The 24,195-nt window shown below is 46.9% G+C and overlaps 1 protein-coding gene across 3 annotated transcripts in view; it reads right to left on the bottom strand.

Annotated features, from left to right (window-relative positions):
- Positions 1-24,195, bottom strand: part of CDKAL1 (CDK5 regulatory subunit associated protein 1 like 1) — a 947,145-nt gene that overhangs the window by 733,775 nt on the left and 189,175 nt on the right. For all 3 annotated transcript variants that reach the window (XM_040353783.1, XM_040353784.1, XM_040353785.1), the window contains exon 6: positions 5,762-5,858. In XM_040353783.1, the coding sequence (XP_040209717.1) occupies positions 5,762-5,858 (97 nt within the window). The remainder of the gene's footprint in view (positions 1-5,761; positions 5,859-24,195) is intronic.

Here is a 24,195-nt window from a genome sequence, read left to right as displayed (position 1 = left end):
GACGACCATAGGGAGAATCCTTAATTTGACACATACTTCGGCGATTGATGTAAAAACCGCCGAGATGAACTTCAAGTGTCTGACAGGATGGTACACTACCCCAGATAAAATGGCCAAATTCGGAGTAGGGGAGTCAGAGGAATGTTGGAGAGGATGTGAGGCAAGAGGAACGATGGCCCACCTGTGTAAAAATCAAAACGTTCTGGGGAAAAGTTTTGGCTTTGATAAAAGAGATAACTAAAAAAGAATTGGAAAATAATCCTTGGATAGTCCTCTTTCATGGGGGAGAAACGCCAGTGAACGATTATAGGGGATCACTAATTCCGCATTTGTTGAACTCTGCGAAACGATTGATACCCCTAAAATGGAGAAACCCGGTAAGCCCGCAAATATGGGAATGGATCGACTCTGTAGAGGGTACTTATAGGAGGGAGAAAGTAAAATACGGTGGCGAAAAGAACAAGGCAGGAAATAAGGATATCTGGGAAACATGGATTGATTTTAAAAAGTCTCGGAAATACGCAGAAAACATGAGAGAGGAATAAGAATGCAGCAATATAGGAAATAAAAATACTAGGTGGAGTCGGGAGATGGTCTGGGAGGGGTGGGAAGGGTAGTGGGGGGGAGGGAGGGGAGGGAGGGGACTGGGATGGGGTGATGTGTCACGTCATTACGTAATGATAGCATGTTGGATCTCGTATATATGAGGAACGCTCTAGCCCGTTTAAATTGTTAAAGGGCTGAAAGAAGATATGCTTAAAAAAAAAAAAAAAAAAAAAAAAAAAAAATTGTTTAAACAATATGCAAATAGCAGAATAACAAATATAGAATCAGGAAAAAAAAAATATATAAATAAACTACCACAAATGATGCTATACCTGAAATGGAGACGGAATTATGAATAAAATCATGAGCAGGTCTCTTGCTGTGGTTATGTCTGACGTGAAAAAAAAAAAAAAAAAAAAAAAGAACAATATCAGACCTCTGAAAAGTATAAGCATGCATATGTACTCAGTACTTGGTTTGGGTCCCTTTTGCAGCAATTACTGCCTCAATGCGGCATGGCATGGAATCCATCAGCCTGTGGCACTGCTGAGGTGCTATGGAAGACCAGGATGCTTCAATCAGCTCTTCTGCATTGTTTGATCTCATGTCTTTCTCTTGGCAATGCCCCATAGATTCTCTATGGGGTTCAGGTCAGGCGAGTTTGCTGGCCAATCAAGCACAGTTATCCCACGGTCATTGGACCATGTTTTGGTGCTTTTGGCAGTGTGGGCAGGTGCCAAGTCCATCTGGAAAATTAAGTCAGCATCCCCATAGAGCTAGTCTGCGGAAGGAAGCATGAAGTGCTCCAAAATCTCCTGGTAGACGGCTGCATTGACCCAGGACTTAATGAAGCACAGTGGACAAAACGCCAGCAGGTGACATGGCTCCCCAAATCAACACAGGCTGTGGAAACTTCACACTGGACTTCAAGTATCTTGCAGTGTGTGCCTCTCCATTCTTCGTCCATACTCTGGGTCCTTGGTTTCCAAATGAGATGCAAAATTTGTTCTCATCAGAAAAAGAGGACTTTGGACCTCTGAGCAACAGACCAGGTCTGTTTTTCTTTAGCCCACGTAAGACGCTTCTGATGTTGTTTGTTGTTCAGGAGTGACAAGAGGAATATGACATTTGAAGCCCATGTCCAGGATCCGTCTGTGTGTGGTGGCTCTTGATGACTCCAGCCTCAGTCCACTCCTTGTGAAAGTCCCCAACACTTTTGAATGGCCTTTTCCTGACAATCATCTCCAGGCTACGGTCATCCCTGCTGCTTCTGCACCTCTCTTCCACACTTGTCACTTCCACATAACTTTCTTTTAATGTGCTTTGATACAGCACTTTGGGAACATCTAACTACTATTGCAAATATCTTTTGAGGCTTTCCCTCCTTTTGGAGGGTGTCGATGATGGTTTTCTGCACAACTGTCAGGTCAGCAGTCTTTCCCATGATTGTGATTCCTACTGAACCAGACTGAGAGACCATTAAAAAGGCTCAGGAACCGTTTGAAGGTGTTATGGCTCAGTTAGCTGATTAGAGTGGGACACTGAGCCTAGAATATTGCACCTTTTTACAATATTCTAATTTTCTGAGATTGTGGATTTGGGGGGTTTTCATGAGCTGTAAGCCATAATCATCACAATAATGACAAATCACAGCTTGAACTATCTTGCTTTGCATGTAATGAGTCCATCTCTTATATTAGTTTCACCTTTTAAAGTTGCATTAGTGAAATAAATGAACTTTTGCAAGATTTGTTTTGTTGGCTGAAAATGTTGTGCCTTCTGTATGCATACCAAGTTCATGGCCAACGCCCTCCGGACCAAAATCCATGGAAAAACCAGATGCAAGTCCGATAGTGTGTATGAGGTTTAAGTGTGAAGAATTTTTTCTTCAGTCAGTGTGCCAGTAAAAAGGTGCCACTCAGTGATGAATTATAACACACAAAAAAAATATAAATCAAAGACATTTAACCACTAAAAGAATGACAGTACACACAAACATAAAAAAATATAGGGGTTTGCTGTTCTGCAAATTTGTGGATCAAATTATTTCATAATATGTTGCTATGCAGGTATTTATTAAAAAATGTTTTGATCATAGAAAAGTAAAGCCCCACAGCAGCATATGCTATGAAAAATATCCTGTCCAATTCCAAAGATGAATGGAGCAGAACAAAGTTTATGACAGATTATGATAAAAGCTTTCTGTGCTGTCAAAGAACACTTTTAATTGTGAAACAATTTTCCACTGTGCACTTGAAACTTAGCTACAAGGGGCATGAATATGTGCAGCTTCGGGATGGGAAATGCCTTGCCCACTTATGGATTGGTTTTCTGCAGTGACAGCTTCCTGGCCGGATAGTTCAGGTGGGTTCAGACTAGGATGCGAACATGCCAGAGCTCATCCCTAATCGCTAGTAGAAGTTTGTATTCAGGCTGGTTATGCCCATTGTACATACCGAATTTTTTGGACCATAAGATGCTCTTTTTCCCCCAAAAAATATGGGGGAAATCGTCCCTGCGTCTTATGGAGCGAAAGTACCGCAGGCACCAGCCTCCGCCGCCGCTGGCAACGCCCCCCCCCCCGCCGGAAACGCCCCCCCCCCCCCCAACTCTGTGCTGTGTTTTAATCAACGAAGCCACCCCCCTGCACGAGAAAAAGCGAAAGTCTTCCCACTGCTGCCTCCCGCACAAATGCAGCCCCTGGCGGCTGGCACATTTCACACAGAGTGACCGCTGTGAGACAAGCTCAGCGATGGGCGACGAGTGCCCTGTGATTGGCCAAATCGGGTCATTTGCGGGGCGGGTCTATGAGTGATCGCATTATATGGCGACCGGAACAGCTGCAAGTGAGTCCAGCCTCTCTGCCTGGTGGCTGTGTGTCTCCTAAAGGTCTACCTCTGATCACTCTGTCAGCCCCTTCCCCCTCTGTTGGTCAGCCCCCCTCCCCCTGTCAGTCAGCCCACCTCTCCATCAACCCACCCCTCTGTCAGTCAGCTCCCCCTCTCTCTCCGTCAGTCAGCGCCCCCTCCCCATCTGTCAGTCAGCCCACCTCTCTTAATCAGCCCACCCCTGTCAGCACCCCCTCCCTCTGTCAGCTCACCCCCTCTGTCAGTGCCCCCTTTGTTAGCCCACCCCCTCTATTAGCACCCTCTCTCCCTCTGTCAGCCCCCCTCCCCCTCTGTCTATCAGCCCCACTCTCTATAAGCCCCCTCCCTCTGTCAGCCAGCCAACCTCTCCCTGTCAGCCACAGCAGGGTGCATCGTGCCAGCCACCCACTCACTGACTCACAGTAGGGAGCCAGGCCAGCCACCCACAGCAGGATGCACCATGCCAGCAACCCACTGACTCACATCACGGAGCCAGGACAGCCACCTGCAACAGGGCGTACCATACCAGTCACCCACCCACTGACCCACAGCAGGGAGCCAGGCCAGCCACCCGCAGCAGAGTGCCAACCAGCCACCTACAGCAGGGCCAGGGTGCCAGCCATCCACCCAGGGTGATGCGCTTACACCAGAAAACCAGCCAGCCACACACAAGAGCCACCCAGCCATCCACCGCAGAGCCAGGATGCTAGCCAGTCACAGGAGCCAGCCACAGAGGATGCGGGAGCCAGCCAGCCACAAAGGACGCGAGAGCCAGCCACAGAGGACGCGGAAGCCAGCCAGCCACAGAGAACGCGGAAGCCAGCCACAGAGGACGCGGAAGCCTGCCAGCCACAGAGGACGCGGAAGCCAGCCAGCCACAGAGGACGCGGAAGCCAGCCAGCCACAGAGGACGCGGAAGCCAGCCAGCCACAGAGGACGCGGAAGCCAGCCAGCCACAGAGGACGCGGAAGCCAGCCAGCCACAGAGGACGCGGAAGCCAGCCAGCCACAGAGGACGCGGAAGCCAGCCAGCCACAGAGGACGCGGAAGCCAGCCAGCCACAGAGGACGCGGAAGCCAGCCAGCCACAGAGGACGCGGAAGCCAGCCAGCCACAGAGGACGCGGAAGCCAGCCAGCCACAGAGGACGCGGAAGCCAGCCAGCCACAGAGGACGCGGAAGCCAGCCAGCCACAGAGGACGCGGAAGCCAGCCAGCCACAGAGGACGCGGAAGCCAGCCACAGCTACAGTACCAATAGTTAAGGTAAGAGGAGCTCTACACAGTGCAATTTTATTACTACTTTGTGAGAGGTTGGGGCAGGGGTGAGAGTCGTGGTACAAGGAGGGGGTCCCCTGAATGAAGGTGTGGGACCCCCTCTGTCCCCTGCTGTGGGACAGAGCAGCCAGAGCGATGGCACAGGTCGGGCTGCATTTCTTTGGCACTGGTTATTTTAGTACACCATTTGGTTAAGAACATTATTTTTTCTTGTTTTCCTCCTCTAAAACCTAGGTGCGTCTTATGGTCAGGTGCGTCTTATAGAGCGAAAAATACGGTATATGGCCACTTTGAAAGTCCCCCGCAATTTAGGTTGGATCTATAATCCACAAGTTTTGAAACCCCCTATATGTTCAAACCTGTTGAAAATCAAGCAAACCAACCTTGAAGAAGAGTCATATAGCCCAGTCTTTAGGTGTCACCACCCTAAGTGGTGTCGCGAACAAAACAAAACAAAAAAAAAATCTTTTTCACATTTCTTATGAAAAGACAAAGAAACAGTGGTGCTTTGATGGCAGCTAGAAATTACATGTAATATTTCAGTTAGTGTCAGAATATTGACAATCCAAATTTGACTGACATTTTTTGTCAATGTTTCACAAAATGCTTTGGACATTTACTACTGCCAGGAAAATGCAGAACTCTGACATATGAAACAAAAGTGGTAAAAGGCAGGTGCGAACAAGCATCCAGAAAGACAAAAGTTATAAATCCAATGTGCAATAACCATATTCCAGAGATTTGTTTAATGGTTTGCAAGTTTTTTTGTTTTTTTTATTGGTGGTTGGGTTAAATAAAAAAAATGCCTCTCAATCAGCCACTTCTAAGCAAAGGCTTACAAGCTAAATAGGCCTGCATTGGTTGAGGTAAAAATGATGACATTTTTCCCTTTTCTTCAACATGAGCCTTTTCTGAACTGTGAAACTGAAGAGAAAGCAGACTACAATAATTGTGTGAGCAATACTATTAAGCTGCAAGTATTCCAAGGATAGATTGGTAATACATGAGAGGTTTTCAGTGCAGCTTCAGCAAAATGCAAATGATATAATTCTTCTTGTGATATACATCAACTTACCCCTATTATACTTAGACCCTTGAGATATTCTTGACGCGGCTGAGCCTGAGGGACACATCCAGCCAAAACAACTTTTTTATTTTCTTCTTGTGCTTTTCTAGGAGAAAAAAAAAAAAGAAAAAAAAATGTTAAGCATGTAAATTGAAAAGAATAGTAAGTCACTGAACAGAATCATGTTAGAGCACGGGTGCCCAAATGCTGGCCCACAGTGCCCTGTGACGTGGCCCGCCACCTCCTGATCTGGGATGGCAGGTCGGCAAACCCATATCGCAGGTTCCCGTCCCACCATCCCCGAGCATCTATGTGAAGAATGGGACTGACAAACACCGGCAGCTGGGGGTGACCTTAGCGCCTGAGGTGGCCAACATGTTTTAGAGCCACCCAGGGCTGCATTGTCACAACACTACGGGAGGCACTGGGCTCCCCGGAACACAGTGATCTGTCTGGCGGTGCTTCTCCTGACTAATTAAAGAGCCAAAGTAACCCAGTGTGAAAGGGGTACAAGAGTATTGCTGGTTGGTTTGGAGAGTTTAGTAACCTGTAACAACCAGATTTCATGATTCTGCACTTAGGCTTCTTTCACACTGGGGTGCTTTGAGGGCACTAAAGAGCTAAAAATAGCGCCTGCAAAGCGCCCTGAAAAAGTGTCTTCCAGGGCTTTCACACTGTAGCGGTGCGCAGGAAGCACGCTCAAAAAAGTCCTGCCAGCCGCATCTTTTGAGGCGCTGTAGGAGCGGTGTATCCACCGCTCCTAAAGCGCTCCTGCCCATTGAAATCAAGGTGCAGGGCCGCCGAGCCACTTTGATGGCGGTTTTAACCCTTTTTCGGCTGATAGCGGTGCTTAAAAGTGCCCCGCTAGCGGCCAAATAGCGCCACACAAAAAGGACAGTAAAGCGCCGCTAAAAACAGCGGCATTTTACCGCTGACAGCACACCGATCCAGTGTGAAAGTAGCAATAGACCAATTAGCAAGGATTCATAGTTGTGTACTATGAATCACTGCATTTTCACTGTTAAAGAACTCCATTTAGTTCTGATTGGCAGCTGTGGAGAAATACCTCCTGCTAGTAAATATATATTTTATTTTCATTGATATCGTGAGACTTTCAGACTTTATCAGCTTCTTCTTGCTAGTGATCCAACTAGCAAGAAGAAGCTGATGAAGTCTGAAAGTTTCATGATATCAATGAAAATAAAATATATATTTACTAGCAGGAGGTATTTCTCCACAGCTGCCAATCAGATTCTTATTTCAGGGTCGTTTAGGCATTTTTATTTAACTGCTCATTTAAAACATTGACAGGTAAGCTATAAAAAAAAAAAAAAAAAAAACATTGGCAGGCTGCCATACTGTGTCACTTACCTTTCTAGACGTCCAGCTCCTTTTAAGACATCAGGCCTCCTCCAGCAGCTCCTCCCCCTTCACGGTCACATGACCGGCCTGACGTAATGAAGCCCTCCTTCCTTCTAAGCCTAGAGCAGAAGGCTGGCCGGCGGCCGTGGAGGCGGCTGTGTAGCCAGCCGTGGTGAGCGGCGCCGCCGTGCCAGCAAAGGGAGAAGCCCAGCTCACTGCCTCAGAGTGTGGGGGGGACCCGGCCGCACACCTGCCTAATAGAAATGAGGCCGTCTCCGCGAATTCGGCCGCAATCTGGGCGCAGAGAGGCCGGCCAAGCAGCTGAGCGTGGGGAAATGTTAGGCCCCAGCGGATACAGAACTTGCGCGGGTGGGACTCCTCCAGGGGCAGCCTTTGCGCACGCGCCCGCCCACGTTTCTGGATTGGCCAGCCCCGCCAGCACATGACCGCATACGCCCAATCACAGGGCGCCAGCTGCCGCAAAATGGTGGCCGGAGGAACAGTGACACCATATATGATTTTACAAAAGTGACACGGACCCCCCGCGATTTCGCCCCTGCCAATTTTGCGCCCGGTGCAACGGCCCCCCCTGCCAACCCTCCCGTCCCCGCTACGCCAGTGGCATCCACTCAGAAGCAGCCACTGTTGAGGTATTTTGACAACTGTCAAAATACAAAAAGGCACAGCAGGAGATGTGTCCATCCGCACTTTATAGAGTTTTCCTCAGCAGATTAACATTACATGAAAATGGTGCCTGCAAAATTGTATTAAAGGTGCCATGCACTGCAACTACCTGTTACTATGCAGAAAATGAAAAGGTGTACTTCCTGAATTTCCATGAAAATATTTTTTTCTTCTACAATGTAATAAGCAAGGCTATATTTACTATCTCTTATGTGCTTAAAGAGGGAACACAGTGAAGGCCTAAGGGAGGTAAATGCAATAGATAGTTGCCATTTTCCAGGTGCAGAGTTCTTGGCTTCCTAGACCACTACATGACCAACTAATGCAGCTCAAGTTTAGTTAGGACTGCAGAATGCAGAGAGCCGTGGCGAGGCCTGCAGCCTAACCATGTATTTGCAAATGTGTGCAACCAATCCTCTGCTTTTAACATATACAGTTAGACAGTTGAATTTTTGGGTGGCAAGTGTGAGCATGGTTATCACATATACAACTTTATTTATACTTACTGTTTGCTTAAAGACTCATCTCATTTAACCACTTGACAACTGGGCACTTAAACACCCTTAATAACCAGACCAATTTTCAGCTTTTGGTGCTCTCACGTTTTGAATGACAATAACTCAGTCATACAACACTGTAACCAAATGAAATTTTTGTCCTTTTTTTCCCACAAATAGAGCTTTCTTTTGGTGGTATTTGATCACCTCTGCGTTTTTTTTTTTTCCCGCTATTAATGAAAAAAGAACGAAAATTTTGTAAAAAAATGAATTTTTCTTCATTTCTATCATATCATTTTGTAAAAAAGTAATTTTCCTCATACATTTGGCCTAAAATGCATACTGCTACATATTTTTGGTAAAAAAAAAAAAAAAAAATTGGATATTATTTAGTCTGGGTGAAAGTTATAGGGTCTACAAGCTTTGGTACCAATTTCTGAAAATTGAACAATTTGATCACACCTGAAGTACTGACAGCTTCTCTCATTTCTTGAGACCCTAACAAGCCAATAAAGTACAAATACCCCCCAAATGACCCCTTTTTGGAAAGTAGACATTCCAAGGTAGTTAGTAAGAGTCATAGTTAGTTTTTTGAAGTTGCCATTTTTTCCCACAATTCTTTGCAAAATTATTTTTTTTTTTTTTTTTTTTTCATACCAATATTGTCATTATAACAGGTTATTTCTCTCACATGGCATGTATATTCCACAAATGACACCCCAAAATATATTCTGCTGCTCCTCCTGAGTATGGCGATACCACATGTGTGAGACTTTTACACAGCGTGGCCACATACAGAGGCCCAACACCGAAGTAGCAACTTCAAGCATTCTAGGAGCATAAATTACACATCTAATCTCTCAACCACCTATTACACTTTTGAAGGCCCTGGAGCACCAGGACAATGGAAACGCCCACAGAGTGACCCCATTTTGGAAAGCTAACACCCCAACGTATAATCTATGAGGCATAATGAGTCTTTTGAACAGTTCATTTTTTTGCAGATGTTTTTGGAAAATGTGGAAAAAAAATTAAAACGCATTTTTTTTTACACAAAGTTGTCCATTTATAGGATATTTCCAACACATAGCATGTACATAGCAAAAATTACACCCCAAAATATATTCTGCTGCTCCTCCTGAGTATGGCGATACCACATGTGTGAGACTTTTACACAGCCTGGCCACATAGAGACCCAACATCCAAGAAGCACCATCAGGTGTTGTAGGGACACAAATTACACATCCAATTTCCTTACAATCTATCACATTTTTGAAGGCCCTTCATATTTCTAACACAGCATGTACATACCAAGAATTACACCCTAAAATACATTCTGCTGAGTAATGGGTACAAAAAAAAAGGATTACCTGTGTTTTTAGTAGTGCAATTGTCCACAGGAGGAGAGCCCTGATCCAGGCAGCAGGCAGGGACGTGGTCAGCGACAATGAATGGAATTGTCCAGGCAGCAATATTGTTCATAGTCGGTACATAGCCAGCAGTGCCAAAATATTGGTCCTGGTAGTAAGGCCAGGAAAGAATGGGGACAGGGGTAGAGGCTTCTCCCACCCAAATCTCTTTGAAGCCTCCGGGCAACCAGACCCTAATCTGGGAATGAGAAAACTAAAAAATTAGTTTTTTCATCCAGAAAAACAATTCTGGAGCCCCTCACATGTGTGAGACCCCTGTGTTCCCACTAGCATAGCAGGGTAAAAGATCAATCCAAGGGGCAGGCAAAAAACGTGGTCAAACAGTCCAGGGTCAATTCCAGAGCAGGCAGATGTAGGTACAGTTTAGGGTTAGGCAAAAGAGTGGTCGTATAACAAGCCAGGGTCAGTTCCAGAGAAAGCAGAGGTATTTTTAGCATTAGGCAAAATCGTGGTCGTATAACAGTCCAGGGTCGGTTCCGGAGAAGGCAGAGGTATGTAGAGTGCAGTGGCATAAGGGGTGTGGAGGAAAATGACAGGGAATTTGAATTTTGTTTACCTAATAATTTTCAATAGTGTGGTAACGGCGGAAACATGCACCTAAACAGAGGCCTGGTTGGGAGGGACAATCGGGACAATAAACTGTTGTGTCTCTTCTGACTCCTCCTCTGGCGCACACCCGGCATTTCTTCTGACGGGCTGCACCTGTTCGACGGGGGGGGATTTTGTCAGGAAAGTGCCGTTCGTGAAGTCTGCTCACGCAATCAGTGCGAAGAATGTCTGGTGGCATTTCAGGGAACAAAAGGGCGGTGATAACGTCTTCTTGGTAGAGTAGATATGGAACGGGATTCTGTGTTGCTTTTTTGTAGATAACATAAGAGTTACAGAAGGCCAAACTGAAAAAGTAAATGGACACTTTTTTATACCAGTGACGGGATTTTCGGGAGGGAAGATAGGGTTCAATCATCTGGTCATTGAAGTCTACGCCACCCATAAATAAATTGTAGTCGTAGACACAAGATGGTTTCTGCACTGGGCCGCTTCTTTTGGGGACTTCCACGTAGGTGTCATTGTGGATAGTGGTGAGCATGTGGACATCTCGTCTGTCCCTCCACTTGACAGCCAATAGCTCCTGGTTCCGTAAAGACGTCGTCTCTCCTCGTCTCAGCTTCTGATTCACCAATTTTTGGGGGAAGCCCTTTCTGTTTATTCTCACTGTGCCACATGCTGGGGTGTCTCTCCGGTAAAGATTTCTAAACAGGGGCAAGCTGGTATAAAAGTTGTCCACGTAAAGGTGGTATCCTTTTCCAAGTAGTGGATAGATGAGCTCCCAGACGACTTTTCCACTTGTTCCGATGTATTCGGGGCATTCGGGGGGATGTAGTTGGGAGTCCTTCCCTTCGTAAACAATGAAGGAGTAGATGTACCCCGTGTCTCGGTCACACAGTTTGTACATCTTCACCCCATATCGGGCCCTTTTGCTTGGGATGAATTGTTTGATGCCCAGCCTGCCGTGGAATTTTACAAGGGACTCATCTATTGATATATTTTGTTGAGGGATATATAACTGGGGGAATTTTTCAGAAAAAAAATTTAGAAGTGGCCGAATTTTAAATAATTTGTCAAAAGCAGGGTCATTTCGGGGAGGGCACTGGGTGTTGTCATTATAGTGGAGGAACCGTAGAATCATGAAGTATCGGGATCTGGGCATACGGGATGAGAAGACGGGCATGTGGTGGATGGCTTTGGTAGACCAATAGGCGTACCCTTTGTTTTTTTTTTGAGAGACCCATATTGAAGGTCAGGCCTAAGAATATTTTAAACTCCTCTACGGTCAGGTCTCTCCAATGAAAGGGGCGGGCATAGCTGGAATCGGGGTTGCTTAGAATAAATTGCTGAGCGTAGAGATTGCACTGGGCCACAATAGATGACAATAATTCGTCTGTAAAAACTAAATGAAAAAAATCAATTGTGTCAAAATTATCGGTGTTCACCTGTACACCTGGTTGGGCGGTGAAAGGGGGGATACTTGATGCTCCAGAATTCGAAGGCAGCCACAGGGGGTTTTGAAGGCCATAGGGAAGGCTGGCATGTCCCCTATCCCTTTGGGGCAGAGAGGACACCCTACTGGTGCCTGACCTTTGTTGCACTGCTTGCGGGGTGGACGGCACTGCTTGCGGGGTGGACGGCACTGCTCGCGGGGTGGACGGCACTGCTCGCGGGGTGGACGGCACTGCTCGCGGGGTGGACGGCACTGCTCGCGGGGTGGACGGCACTGCTCGCGGGGTGGACGGCACTGCTCGCGGGGTGGACGGCACTGCACTAGTAGTAGGCTGCTCCACGCCAGAACGCCTTCTTTTAACGGGCACAGGTTCCTCCTCTGAATCAGTATCAGACCCGCTTCCTGTTACGGGCTCATAGGCCGAATCGGACAGAGACTCCTCACAGCTGTCATCAGACGCCCATAGTTTCTGGAAGGCCTGCTCGGTGGTAAAAAAATTTTTTGCCATACTGGTGGCTAGTGAGGCTGGACTGCAGAACACTGGTGGGCACTAGTGGCACTGCAGTGGCGCAGGTGTAACTGATGGGCAAATGTGGCACTGGTGTGGCTCTGGTTGCACTGCTGTGGCTCTGGGGTCACTGATTAGCAGGCGGCACTGGTGGGCACAGGCGTCACTGCAGTGGTGCAGGTGGAACTGGTGTGGCACTGGTGGGGCGCAGATGGCACTGGTGGGGCGCAGATGAGCACTGGTGGGGCGCAGATGGCACTGGTGGGGCGCAGATGAGCACTGGTGGGGCGCAGATGAGCACTGGTGGGGCGCAGATGAGCACTGGTGGGGCGCAGATGAGCACTGGTGGGGCGCAGATGAGCACTGGTGGGGCGCAGATGAGCACTGGTGGGGTGCAGATGAGCACTGGTGGGGTGCAGATGAGCACTGGTGGGGTGCAGATGAGCACTGATGGGCACAGGTGGCACTGATGGGCACAGGTGGCACTGATGGGCACAGGCGGCACTGATGTGGCTCAGATGACACTGGTGTGGCACTGGTGTGGCTCAGATTACACTGGTGCGGCACTGGTTTGGTACAGGCGGCACTGGTTTGGTACAGGCGGCACTGATGGGCACAGGCGGCACTGATGGGCACAGGCGGCACTGATGGGCACAGGTGGCACTGATGGGAACAGGCGGCACTGATGTGGCAAAGATGACACTGATGTGGCAAAGATGACACTGGTGTGGCTCAGATGACACTGGTGTGGCTCAGATGACACTGGTGCGGCACTGGTTTGGTACAGGAGGCACTGGTTTGGTACAGGCGGCACTGGTTTGGTACAGGCGGCACTGGTGGGCACAGGTGGCACTGATGGGCACAGGTGGCACTGATGGGCACAGGTGGCACTGATGGGCACAGGCGGCACTGATGGGCACAGGCGGCACTGATGTGGTTCAGATGACACTGGTGTGGCTCAGATGACACTGGTGCGGCACTGGTTTGGTACAGGCGGCACTGGTGTGGCACAGGCGGCACTGGTTGGGCACAGGCGGCACTCGTGGGCACAGGCGGCACTCGTGGGCACAGGCGGCACTCGTGGGCACTTATGGGCACAGGTGGCACTTATGGGCACAGGTGGCAGTGTTGTGGCACTGATGTGGCAGTGTTGTGGTACTTTTGTGGCACTGGTGTTCACTGGTGTAGGACAGGTGGCACTGTTGGGGCACTTGTGGGGCACAGATGGCACTAGTGGGGCACAGATGGCACTAGTGGGGCACAGATGGCACTAGTGGGGCACAGATGGCACTAGTGGGGCACAGATGGCACTTCCTGGGGGACAGATGGCACTTCCTGGGGGACAGATGGCACTGCTGGGGTAAAGATGGGGCACTGCTGGGCACTGCTGGCACTTACTATTGATTTGAAAAAATCTCTCTCCTCTCCTCTCACGCTGCAACGGTGTGAGGAGAGGAGAGAGATGACCTGCATGTGACCCAGCCGCAGGGTTTGTTTACAAATGTGATCGCGCCGTCATTGGACGGCGCGATCACGTGGTAAGGAGCCGCGTCCATTGGCTCCTTACCGCGAGTGCTGTTGCTGCGGGTCCCGTAGACCCGGCGATCGCGTGTGCGCGCCCGCTCGGGCGCGCACAACGCAGTCTCTGGGAGGACGTACATTGACGCCCTCCTAGAGTACAGTAACCGCTCTGTAGCCGTATTTTGGCTATAGGGCGGTTACCAACTGGTTAAAGTCCCAAAAACTCCCCTCTCTTTTAACCAACAGGGCTGGAGGCGCATGTTTTTCATATGCCTTATTTAAAGTCGCAATCCTAGTTTTCTTTATACTGCAGCTCAAGGAAGAAATGTACCTTAGGGCTGGCCATCCACGGTGCAGGAAAAAGTTGCACGATTCCCCCATCAATACAGATCAGCAATTGTCTTCTCTCAGCAAGGCGGCGGGGCATCCAGGAGAAAACATTGATTATCGCTAGCGGATGATCTCAAGAGAATCTAGCAGGCTGGTTGTACCCAAGTTGATCAATCAACTTGGTACATTCAGCTTGCCCATTAACGGTTGAAATCTCTGGCCAGTTCCTGTTAAATTGGCCGAGATAAGAACAGTGTATGGCTAGCCTAAGAGTACTGGAACACTTTATTTGATGTCATTATCAACTAAATCAACCACTAGTCGAAGCCCCCAATTTATTTCCCATTTCTTTCATAGGGAAGCAAGGTGATTATGCTTAAAGCAGTGGTTCACCCTCCTTAACATCATTATAGCATTACATTCGGCATCGTAGCGCGAGCTACAGTATGCCGGTCTTACATTTTTTATCCCGGTACTCACTGTGCTATTGATCATTGAAGATTCAGACTCCCGCGGGGAATGGGCGTGCCTATGGAGAGGGAGGATGATTGACGGCCGGCTCTGGCACGTCACGCTCCCCGAAGACAGCCGGAGTAGGTCTCGGCTCTTCACGGCGCCTGCGCACAGGCTATGCGCAGGCGCCGTGAAGAGCCAAGCCTATTTCGGCTATTTCCGGAGAAGCGTGACGTGCCAGGGCCGGCCGTCAATCACCTTCTCTCACCATAGGAACGCCCATTCCCCGGAATCTTCAATGTGGAATAGCACAGTGAGTACGGGGATAAAAAATGTAAGACCGGCATACTGTAGCTCGCGCTACGATGCCGAATGTAATGCTAGAATATTTTTTTTTTTTTTTTAATAGGGTGAACCCCCGCTTTAAACAGTGATTTAATTGTGAACACCAAAAAATATTGATAAAACTATTGTACAAAAAAAAAAAAAAAAGTATGTTTTAGCACAAAAACTATTAATTTTCAGTTGCAATTTTTCATGATCTCAAACCAATTATTGCCATTAAAATTGTTTTTAAAATAAAAATCCATATGCACCTTTACTTATTTTGTTTATAAAAGAGACCCAATATTAAACATGTAAATCCAGCAACATGGACCCCCCCCCCCCCCCCCCCACCCCACCACCATACAAACCAAATCCCTACCTGATTTGACCTATTGAGTAGGAAAGATGACTACATTGAAAAAAAAATCAAAAACTGACAGTTGTACACTCTTCTACAAAAGTTTTTTCTTCCCCACATTAAATAGCATTCGTGCATGTGTTTACTCAGGTAAGTCACTTTACAAAGAAAGCCCAAATTATTTCATGCATAGTCAAGTATGTTCAGACATTATTAACCACTTGCCGCCCGCCAATGACATATTGACGTCGGCAAAGTGGTTGTAGAATCCTGACTGGACGTCATATGACGTCCTCAGGATTCTGAGCCGCTGCGCGCCCCTGGGGGAGCTCATCGCTGCGATCGTTGTTGCGGGGTGTCAGTCTGACACCCAGCAACACCGATCTCGGTAAAGAGTCTCTCACGGAGACTCTTTACCACGTGATCAGCCGTGTCCAATCACGGCTGATCACGATGTAAACAGGAAGAGCCGTTGACGCCTCTTCCTCACTCGCGTCTGACAGACGCGAGTAGAGGAGAGCTGAATGGCTGCTCTCCTGACAGGGGGGGTTCGCGCTGATTGTTTATCAGCGCAGCCCCCCCCCCCCCCCCGGATCGCCACACTGGACCACCAGGGACCACCAGGGAAGGGCAAACTGAAAAAAATGCCCCCCCCCCCAAAAAAAAAGGCTGAAAAAAATAAATAGAAGATGCCAATCAGTGCCCACAAATGGGCACTGACTGGCAACATAGGTGCCGCCCCACAGTGTCCATCAGTGCCACCCCACAGTGTCCATCAGTGCCACCCCACAGTGTCCATCAGTGCCACCCCACAGTGTCCATCAGTGCCACCCCACAGTGTCCATCCATGCCCAGTGCCCACCTATCAGTGCCCATCAGTGCCGCCCATGTGTGCCCATCAGTGCCGCCCATGTGTGCCCATCAGTGCCGCCCATGTGTGCCCATCAGTGCCGCCCATGTGTGCCCATCAGTGCCGCCCATGTGTGCCCATCAGTGCCGCCCATGTGTGCCCATCAGTGCCGCCCATGTGTGCCCATCAGTGCGGCCCATGTGTGCCCATCAGTGCGGCCCATGTGTGCCCATCAGTGCCGCCCATGTGTGCCCATCAGTGCCGCCCATGTGTGCCCATCAGTGCCGCCTATGTGTGCCCATCAGTGCCGCCTATGTGTGCCCATCAGTGCCGCCTATGTGTGCCCATCAGTGCCGCCTATGTGTGCCCATCAGTGCCGCCTATGTGTGCCCATCAGTGCCGCCTATGTGTGCCCATCAGTGCCGCATACCAGCGCCACCTTATCTGTGCCCGTCAGTACTACCTCATCGATGTCCATCAGTGCCATCTCATCAGTGCCGCCATATCGGTGCCCGTAATTGAAAGAAAACTTACTTATTTACAAAAAAAATTACAGAAAAAAAATAAACGTAATTTTTTTTCAAAATGTTTAGTCTTTTTTTAGTTGTTGCGCAAAAGAAAAAAAAAATCGCAGAGGTGATCAAATACCACCAAAAGAAAGCTCTATTTGTGGGAAAAAAAGGATGCCAATTTTGTTTGGGTACAATGTAGCATGACCGCGCAATTGCCATTCAAAGTGCGACAGTGCTGAAAGCTGAAAATTGGCTTGGGCAGGAAGGTGCGTATGTGCCCTGTATGGAAGTGGTTAATACCTCTAATTTTTAATGCAATACACACTGTTCTAAGCAAAGGTGTCCTGCAATCCAACTGTTCCAGTCTAGGGAAAAAAAAAAACTTCTGAAGAAGCATGCTACCATTCTAACTAGCTCTAATGCAACCTTGCCATCTAGTGGACAGCATGAATTCTACATTTATGACTGCCAAAAGGTTCCACTCTTCTTGACAATCATCTTACTTGGGTTCACTCTAGGCCACTGTTGAAATTTATTATGCATTAAAGCACTGAGTAAAATGAGCCATTATGCTCAATGTTATTAAAAGCAGCAAAACAAAAACCATGGACTGCAGCCAGAAGTCAGCGAACCTGAACGTTTTCATCTTTCTACCAGTAATGGCTAAGATCTTGGCTTCTATCACAGCCAGGCACCAACGAGGTCTGAAAAAAACAGCGGCACATGTATTTTGCCATGCCAGTGATCTGTCACATGTAGTGAATTAACACTTCCAGTATTTTCGTAGAATCTAAAATAAAAACAAGAAGTAACACTTCTGCCTTTTTTCCTTATGATATGGTTTATAAAGTATCCCTTTTATTAAAAAATATATATTTAGAAAAAACTACTTGACTATATCTGTGTCATCCTAAACGCAAAAAATAAAAACAACTGAATGGTAGAAAACGCCAAACACAGCCTGTTCTGTCACTCATGTAGCCAGACCTTTTTTATTCAGTTTAGAATACTTCAGACCTCTAATAGACGATGACTAGTGAAGTCCAGGCCGATGACATGTCTATTCCTTTAAAGTACTTGGTAACCAGTGGGGCCAGATGGCAGAAAATGGGCAGTGCATAGCCTGAAAGTGACCTTGCAAGAATAGAGCCAGTCCCCTCCTAAAGCACAATGCCAAGGGTGCATATGCTCATAATGCTGGAAAAAGTTGTGTTTTTAAGGCATTTCTAGGGCTCGTTCACAATTTACACTAATTCAGTGCAGAGAAATGAAAGTTTTCCATGTGCCTTGTTCACACCGCAACATACAATCACAGGACTTTCCCAATATATACCCAAAAATAATTGATGCCATCCCCCCACAAAGTTTTTCTTTTGGTGGAATTTGATCACCGCTGCGTTTATTTTTTGCAAAAAAAAAAAAAAAAAAAAAACTGACAGGTTTGGGGAAAAAAAAATATTATATTATATATATACATACATACACATATACATACACACACACACACACACACACACACACACACACACACACAGGTATATATCGTTATACTTTGCTATAAAACATCCAATACATAAAAAAAAAAAAAAAAAAAATCTGGTATTATTCTTCATATTTTTTTCCCAAAAAAAAAATCCCAATAGGTGTATATTGGTTGGTTTGTACAAAACTAATAGCATCTACAACCTATGGTATATAAACTATATATTGTCAAAAGTATTGAGACACATGCCTTTACACGCACATGAACCTTCATGGCATCCCAGTCTTCGTCTGTAGGGTTCAGTATTGAGTTGGCCCGGCCCACCCTTTGCAGCTATAACAGCTTCAACTCTTCTGGGAAGGCTGCCCACAAGGTTTAGGAGTGTGTCTATGGGAATGTTTGACCATTCTTCCAGAAGCGCATTTGTGAGGTCAGGCAAGGATGTGGATGAGAAGGCCTGGCTCGCAGGCTCGGCTCCAATTCATCCCACAGGTGTTCTATTGGGTTGAAGCCAGGACTCTGTACAGGCCAGTCAAGTTCCTCCACCCAAAACTCGCTCAATGTCTTTATGGACCTTGCTTTGTGCACTGGTGAGCAGTCTGCTCCCACAAAGTTGGGAACATGAATTTTTACCAAAATGTCTTGGTATGCTGACGCCATAAGAATTTCCCTTCACTGGACGAAAGGCCAAGCCCTGAAAAAACTAGCCCACGCCATAATCCCCCTTCCACCAAATGATTTGGACCAGTGCACAAAGCAAGGTCACTGCCACATTCTGTACTGTACATAGTCTAGCACCTACTAAACCATGCTATGCCCTGCACTGCATGATACCTATTCCACATTGCCTTACTCTGCGCTGTGCATCCGCTATTCTATGTGGCCTCATTCTGTACACCAGGGCTCGACAAATCCCGGGCGCCAGGTCGCCATGGCGACTAGAAATGGGGCCCTGGCGACTTGGCTTGGAAGGGGGGGCAAAAAAAAAAAAAAAAAAAATTTTTTTTTTTTTTTTTTTTAGCTGGGGCCATCTGGTGGTGAGCCGTTGGTATTACAAGTTATTACCACCAGATGTGAGCTGGCGCCATCTGGTGGTGGCCGTTGGTATTACAAGTTAAGCATTACAAGTTAAACAGCAATTCTAATGTCATTTTTCACTATTTTCACTGCCATCTTCTTCCCTCTAATTAGAACCCCCAAACATTATATATATTTTTTATCCTAACACCCTAGATAATAAAATGGCAAACGTTGCAATACTTTCTGTCATGCCGTATTTGCGCAGCGGTCTTACAAGCGCACTTTTTTGGTGAAAAAATTACAGTTTTTTTAATTAAAAAATAAGACAATAGTAAGGTTATCCCCATTTTTTTTTTAATATTATGAAAGATAATGTTACGCCGAGTAAATTCATACTCAACATGTCACGCTTCAAAATTGCGTCCGCCCGTGGAATGCAGACAAACTTTTACCCTTTAAAATCTTCATAGGCGACGTTTAAAAAAAAATCTACAGGTTGCATGTTTTGAGTTACAGAGGAGGTCTAGGGCTAGAATTATTGCTCTCGCTCTACCAATCGCGGCGATACCTCACGTGTGTGGTTTGAACACCGTTTACATATGGGGGCGCTGGTCACGTATGTGTTCGCTTTCTGCGCGCAAGCTCGTCGGGACGGGGCGTGTTTTCTGGCTCCTAACTTTTTTACCTGGCTCCTAGATTCCAAGCAAATTTGTCAACCCCTGCTGTACACCATGTTCTGCATTTCCTATTGCACAGTACCTCATTTTGTACTGCATATAGTGTCTCCCCCTATTCCACGCTGCATCATTCTGTACTCTGTGCTGCACATTCCCTATTCCATGCAGCATCATTCAATACGTTGTGCATTCCCTAGTCCACATTATAATCTCTTTACCCAGGTGTAAATTATCTAAACAGTTATTGGTTGATAAGTAGTGCCTAACCATTTATTGAAATTCATCTTTAAATGTAGAATAAAGGGTTAGCTCTTGGTCTATATCCGGTTTGCAGAAAAGTATACGTAGAGGAAGAGTTTCAGTTATTAAAAATGATTGCACTGATGCTTATATGTGTGTGAGAAACTTGCAGTGACACAGTAATTAAAGCATACTGTGGGGGTAGAACAGGGCTCGACAAATCCCGGTCGCCATGGCGACTAGAAATAGGGTCCTGGCGACTTGGCTTGGGAGCTGGCGCCATCTGGTGGTGAGCCGTCGGTATTACAAGTTATTACCACTAGATGTGAAAGCTGGCGCCATCTGGTGGTGGCCGTTGGTATTGCAAGTTAAGCATTACACGTTAAACAGCAATTCTAATGTAATTTTTCACTATTTTCACTGCCATCTTCTTCCCTCTAATTAGAACCCCCAAACATTATCTATATTTTTTATCCCAACACCCTAGAGAATAAAATGGCGATCGTTGCAATATTTTTTGTCACGCCGTATTTGCAAGCGCACTTTTTGGGGGGAAAAATTACACTTTTTTAAATTAAAAAATAAGACAACAGTAAAGTTATCCCCATTTTTTTTATATTATGAAAGATAATGTTACGCCGAGTAAATTCATACCCAACATGTCATGCTTCAAAATTGCGTCCGCTCGAGGAATGCCAACAAACTTTTACCCTTTAACCATTTCCCGCCCGGCCTATAGCCGATTTACGTCCGGGAAGTGGTTATGAAATCCTGACAGGACGTTCCAGAACGTCCTGCAGGATTTCATGCCGCGTGCGCCCGTGGGGGCGCGCAGCGATCGGTGATGCGGGGTGTCAATCTGACACCCTGCATCTCCGATCTCGGTAAAGAGCCTCCGGCGGAGACTCTTTACCATGTGATCAGCCGTGTCCAATCACTGCTGATCACGATGTAAACAGGAAGAGCCGTCGTTGGTTCTTCCTCACTCGCGTCTGACAGACGCGAGTAGAGGAGAGCCGATCGGCGGCTCTCCTGACAGGGGGGGGGGGTTCGCGCTGATTGTTTATCAGCGCAGCCCCCCCCTCGGATCGCCACATGAACCACCAGGGAAGCCCACCCTGGACCACCAGGGTGGGCAAAAAAAAAAAAATCCTGCAAAAAAATAAATAAAAAAGTAAAAAAAAAAAAAAAGCATTCAAAGAAAAAATATGCCAATCAGTGCCCACAAATGGGCACTGACTGGCAACCTGGCAAAATCAGTGCTGCCCCACAGTGTCCATCAGTGCCACCCCACAGTGCCCATCAGTGCCACCCATAAGTATCCATCAGTGCCACCCATAAGTGCCGCCCATGTGTGCCCATCAGCGCCGCCCATGTGTGCCCATCAGCGCCGCCCATGTGTGCCCATCAGCGCCGCCTATGTGTGCCCATCAGTGCCGCATACCAGCGCCGCCAATCAGTGCCACCTCATCTGTGCCCGTCAGTACTACCTCATCGATGTCCATCAGTGCCATCTCATCGGTGCCCATTAGTGCCGCCATATCAGTGCCCGTAATTGAAAGAGAAAACGTATTTACAAAAAAATTAACAGAAAAAAATCAAAACGTAATTTTTTTTTCACATTTTCAGTCTTTTTTTAGTTATTGCGCAAAAAAAAAAAAAAAAATTGCAGAGGTGATCAAATACCACCAAAAGAAAGCTCCATTTGTGGGGAAAAAAGGACGCCAATTTTGTTTGGGTACAGTGTAGCATGACCGCGCAATTGCCATTCAAAGTGCGACAGTGCTGAAAGCTGAAAATTGGCTTGGGCGGGAAGCTGCGTAAGTGCCTGGTATGGAAGTGGTTAAAATCTTCATCGTCGATGTTTAAAAAAATCTACAGCTTGCATGTTTTGAGTTAGAGGAGGTCTAGGGCTAGAATTATTGCTCTCGCTCTACCAATCGCGGCGATACCTCACATGTGTGGTTTGAACACCGTTTACATATGCAGGCGCTGCTCACGTAATGTGTTCGCTTCTGCGTGCAAGCTCGTCGGGACGGGGCGCGTTTTCTGGCTCTTAACTTATTTAGCTGGCTCCTAGATTCCAAGCAAATTTGTCAAACCCTGGGGTAGAAGACCCGTGGCATGTGTTGTATATACAGAAAGTTGTTAGATTCTAGTTATATGCCCCTTGAAGCCCCCCCTACTGTCAGCACTGTCACCACACCAACATTTGCCATGGCATACATAGCCATCATCTGTTCTCCTTGAGGTACCAACAAGTGCTCCAGGTCGCAATCCTCAGGAATCCATTTTGAATTCCGTTTTATCAAAAATTGGATTTTCAGTTTGCCAGCATTTTTCTGCACAGCTTTCACAATAAATTCTAGCTGTGTTTTTATCCATCATAAAGTATACCAAGAACAAATGCAATTGCAAGACATTACTGAAACAAAAATACGTACACATTCTAAAAACACATGTGCAACAGAAAGCACAAATTGATAATGAGATCATTTTCCCAATAGCAATTAATCACCCGTCAATGACGATATCAGTTTTGTCTGTGCGATCCAATTCAGCTACAGCACAAATAAAGGGCAACAGCTGGAGATACAAAGGACAACCATAAAAGTGGAAAGAAGTTAGTGGCAGAACATGTTGTTTACCTTCTCCTAAACCTGTTTTATCTGCTTCATTGCAAAACACGGGAAGTGCTGTATTCACATGTTTCTACTATAAACACAAAACAATCAGAACTATGCAAGTATCGCTTTCATGAGCAGCACACAAACTTTATATGTTTAACCCAACAAGTTAACCTTTTCATACTGTTCACTGGTTGTCTAATCCTGTCACAGCTGGAAATGGCTGGACCCGCTTTATTTAGGTGCCAATGATACTGCACATACTTTTTTTTCCCAATTCATTGATTTTTTTTTTTCATTGGGGATCCTTTCTGAGCTGTATAAAGTACAATTAGGACAGGCTTAAAATGTTATTCAGTTTGGGTGTACGGAAAAAGGGTTTGAACTTCAGGCTGCTACTGTGAGCCGAACAGACAGAAGAATAAGGCTGGCCATGAATAAGTCAGATTTTTTTGTCCAATGATGTATTTGATCGCCCCATCCATTAATGTGGATGGGGGAATCCTCTTTGCTTTGTAGTCAGACAGTGGGGAGAAGTCCCCACCATCAGAATACACGTATTAGCGCTGCAGGCTGTAGTCTGCAGCACTAATTGAGTGGAAATGTTCCATCAGGCTGGTTCAGTTGATTGACTTCTGTTCAACCATAATGACCATACATGGATCGAAATAAGGCCCTTCTGAAAAATAGTCCCTGCTGAAACAGCCAAAATGTGATCTTGTATGGCTGGCTTTAACCGCTGGATGCCAGTCATACGCATATATTCGGGAAACTCAGTGGATGGGCCTGCAGCATATATTTTTTTATCATACACACACACACACACACACAATTAATAATAATATATAATAATAATAATATTATATATCCCAACTCAATCAATGGCCTTTTAAACAATATTGGGGCCAATTTGCAAACTTTATATATTTCTGCTGATTGGCTGCCGTCTCTCTGTTTTGCTGCCGCGGTGCCGCTGCCCCTGCCCCGGTCCATCCACCCATTCGTTTGGCTATATGGACACCATGGGCGCACCAGATTGGTGGAATTCTGGTCAGTCTTGTCCTTCCATAGGTGATCCCTACTGAGTGCCCCGGACCTTCTGGTCATGCCTTTTTTCAGCCCTTAGGTGGCCCGCTGGTACCCAGCGTTGTGGCCACGTTCCCCTGGTTTTCCAGTAGGGGTGCAACGGATCAAAAAACTCACGGTTCGGATCGTTCCTCGGATCTGGAGTCACGCATCGGATCATTTTCGATCGGCAAATAAAAAAGAAAATTCTCCCCCACTGTAATATCCACATCCCCCCCACCGCAATATCCCTATCCCCCCCCCCCAACTGTAACATCCACATCTCCCCCACTGCAGTGGCTTCACTAGGGTTGGTGTCACCCAGCGCAGAAAAAAAAATTGTGTCGTCGCCCCCCCCCCCAACTATAGTCCCCCCTCGGTGCAGACACCCGCATCAGTACAGACACCCCCCCCAGGTAGTACCGACAGACACCACCACCACCCCCCCAGGTAGTACCGACAGACACCACCACCCCCCCTTCAGGCAAGACACCCACCCC

Source organism: Rana temporaria, chromosome 5 (assembly GCF_905171775.1).
Source record: "Rana temporaria chromosome 5, aRanTem1.1, whole genome shotgun sequence".
In the NCBI taxonomy this organism is placed as follows: Eukaryota; Metazoa; Chordata; class Amphibia; order Anura; family Ranidae; genus Rana; species Rana temporaria.
Note: the sequence above shows the minus strand (reverse complement) of the source record. Positions and strands in the feature narration are given on the sequence as shown.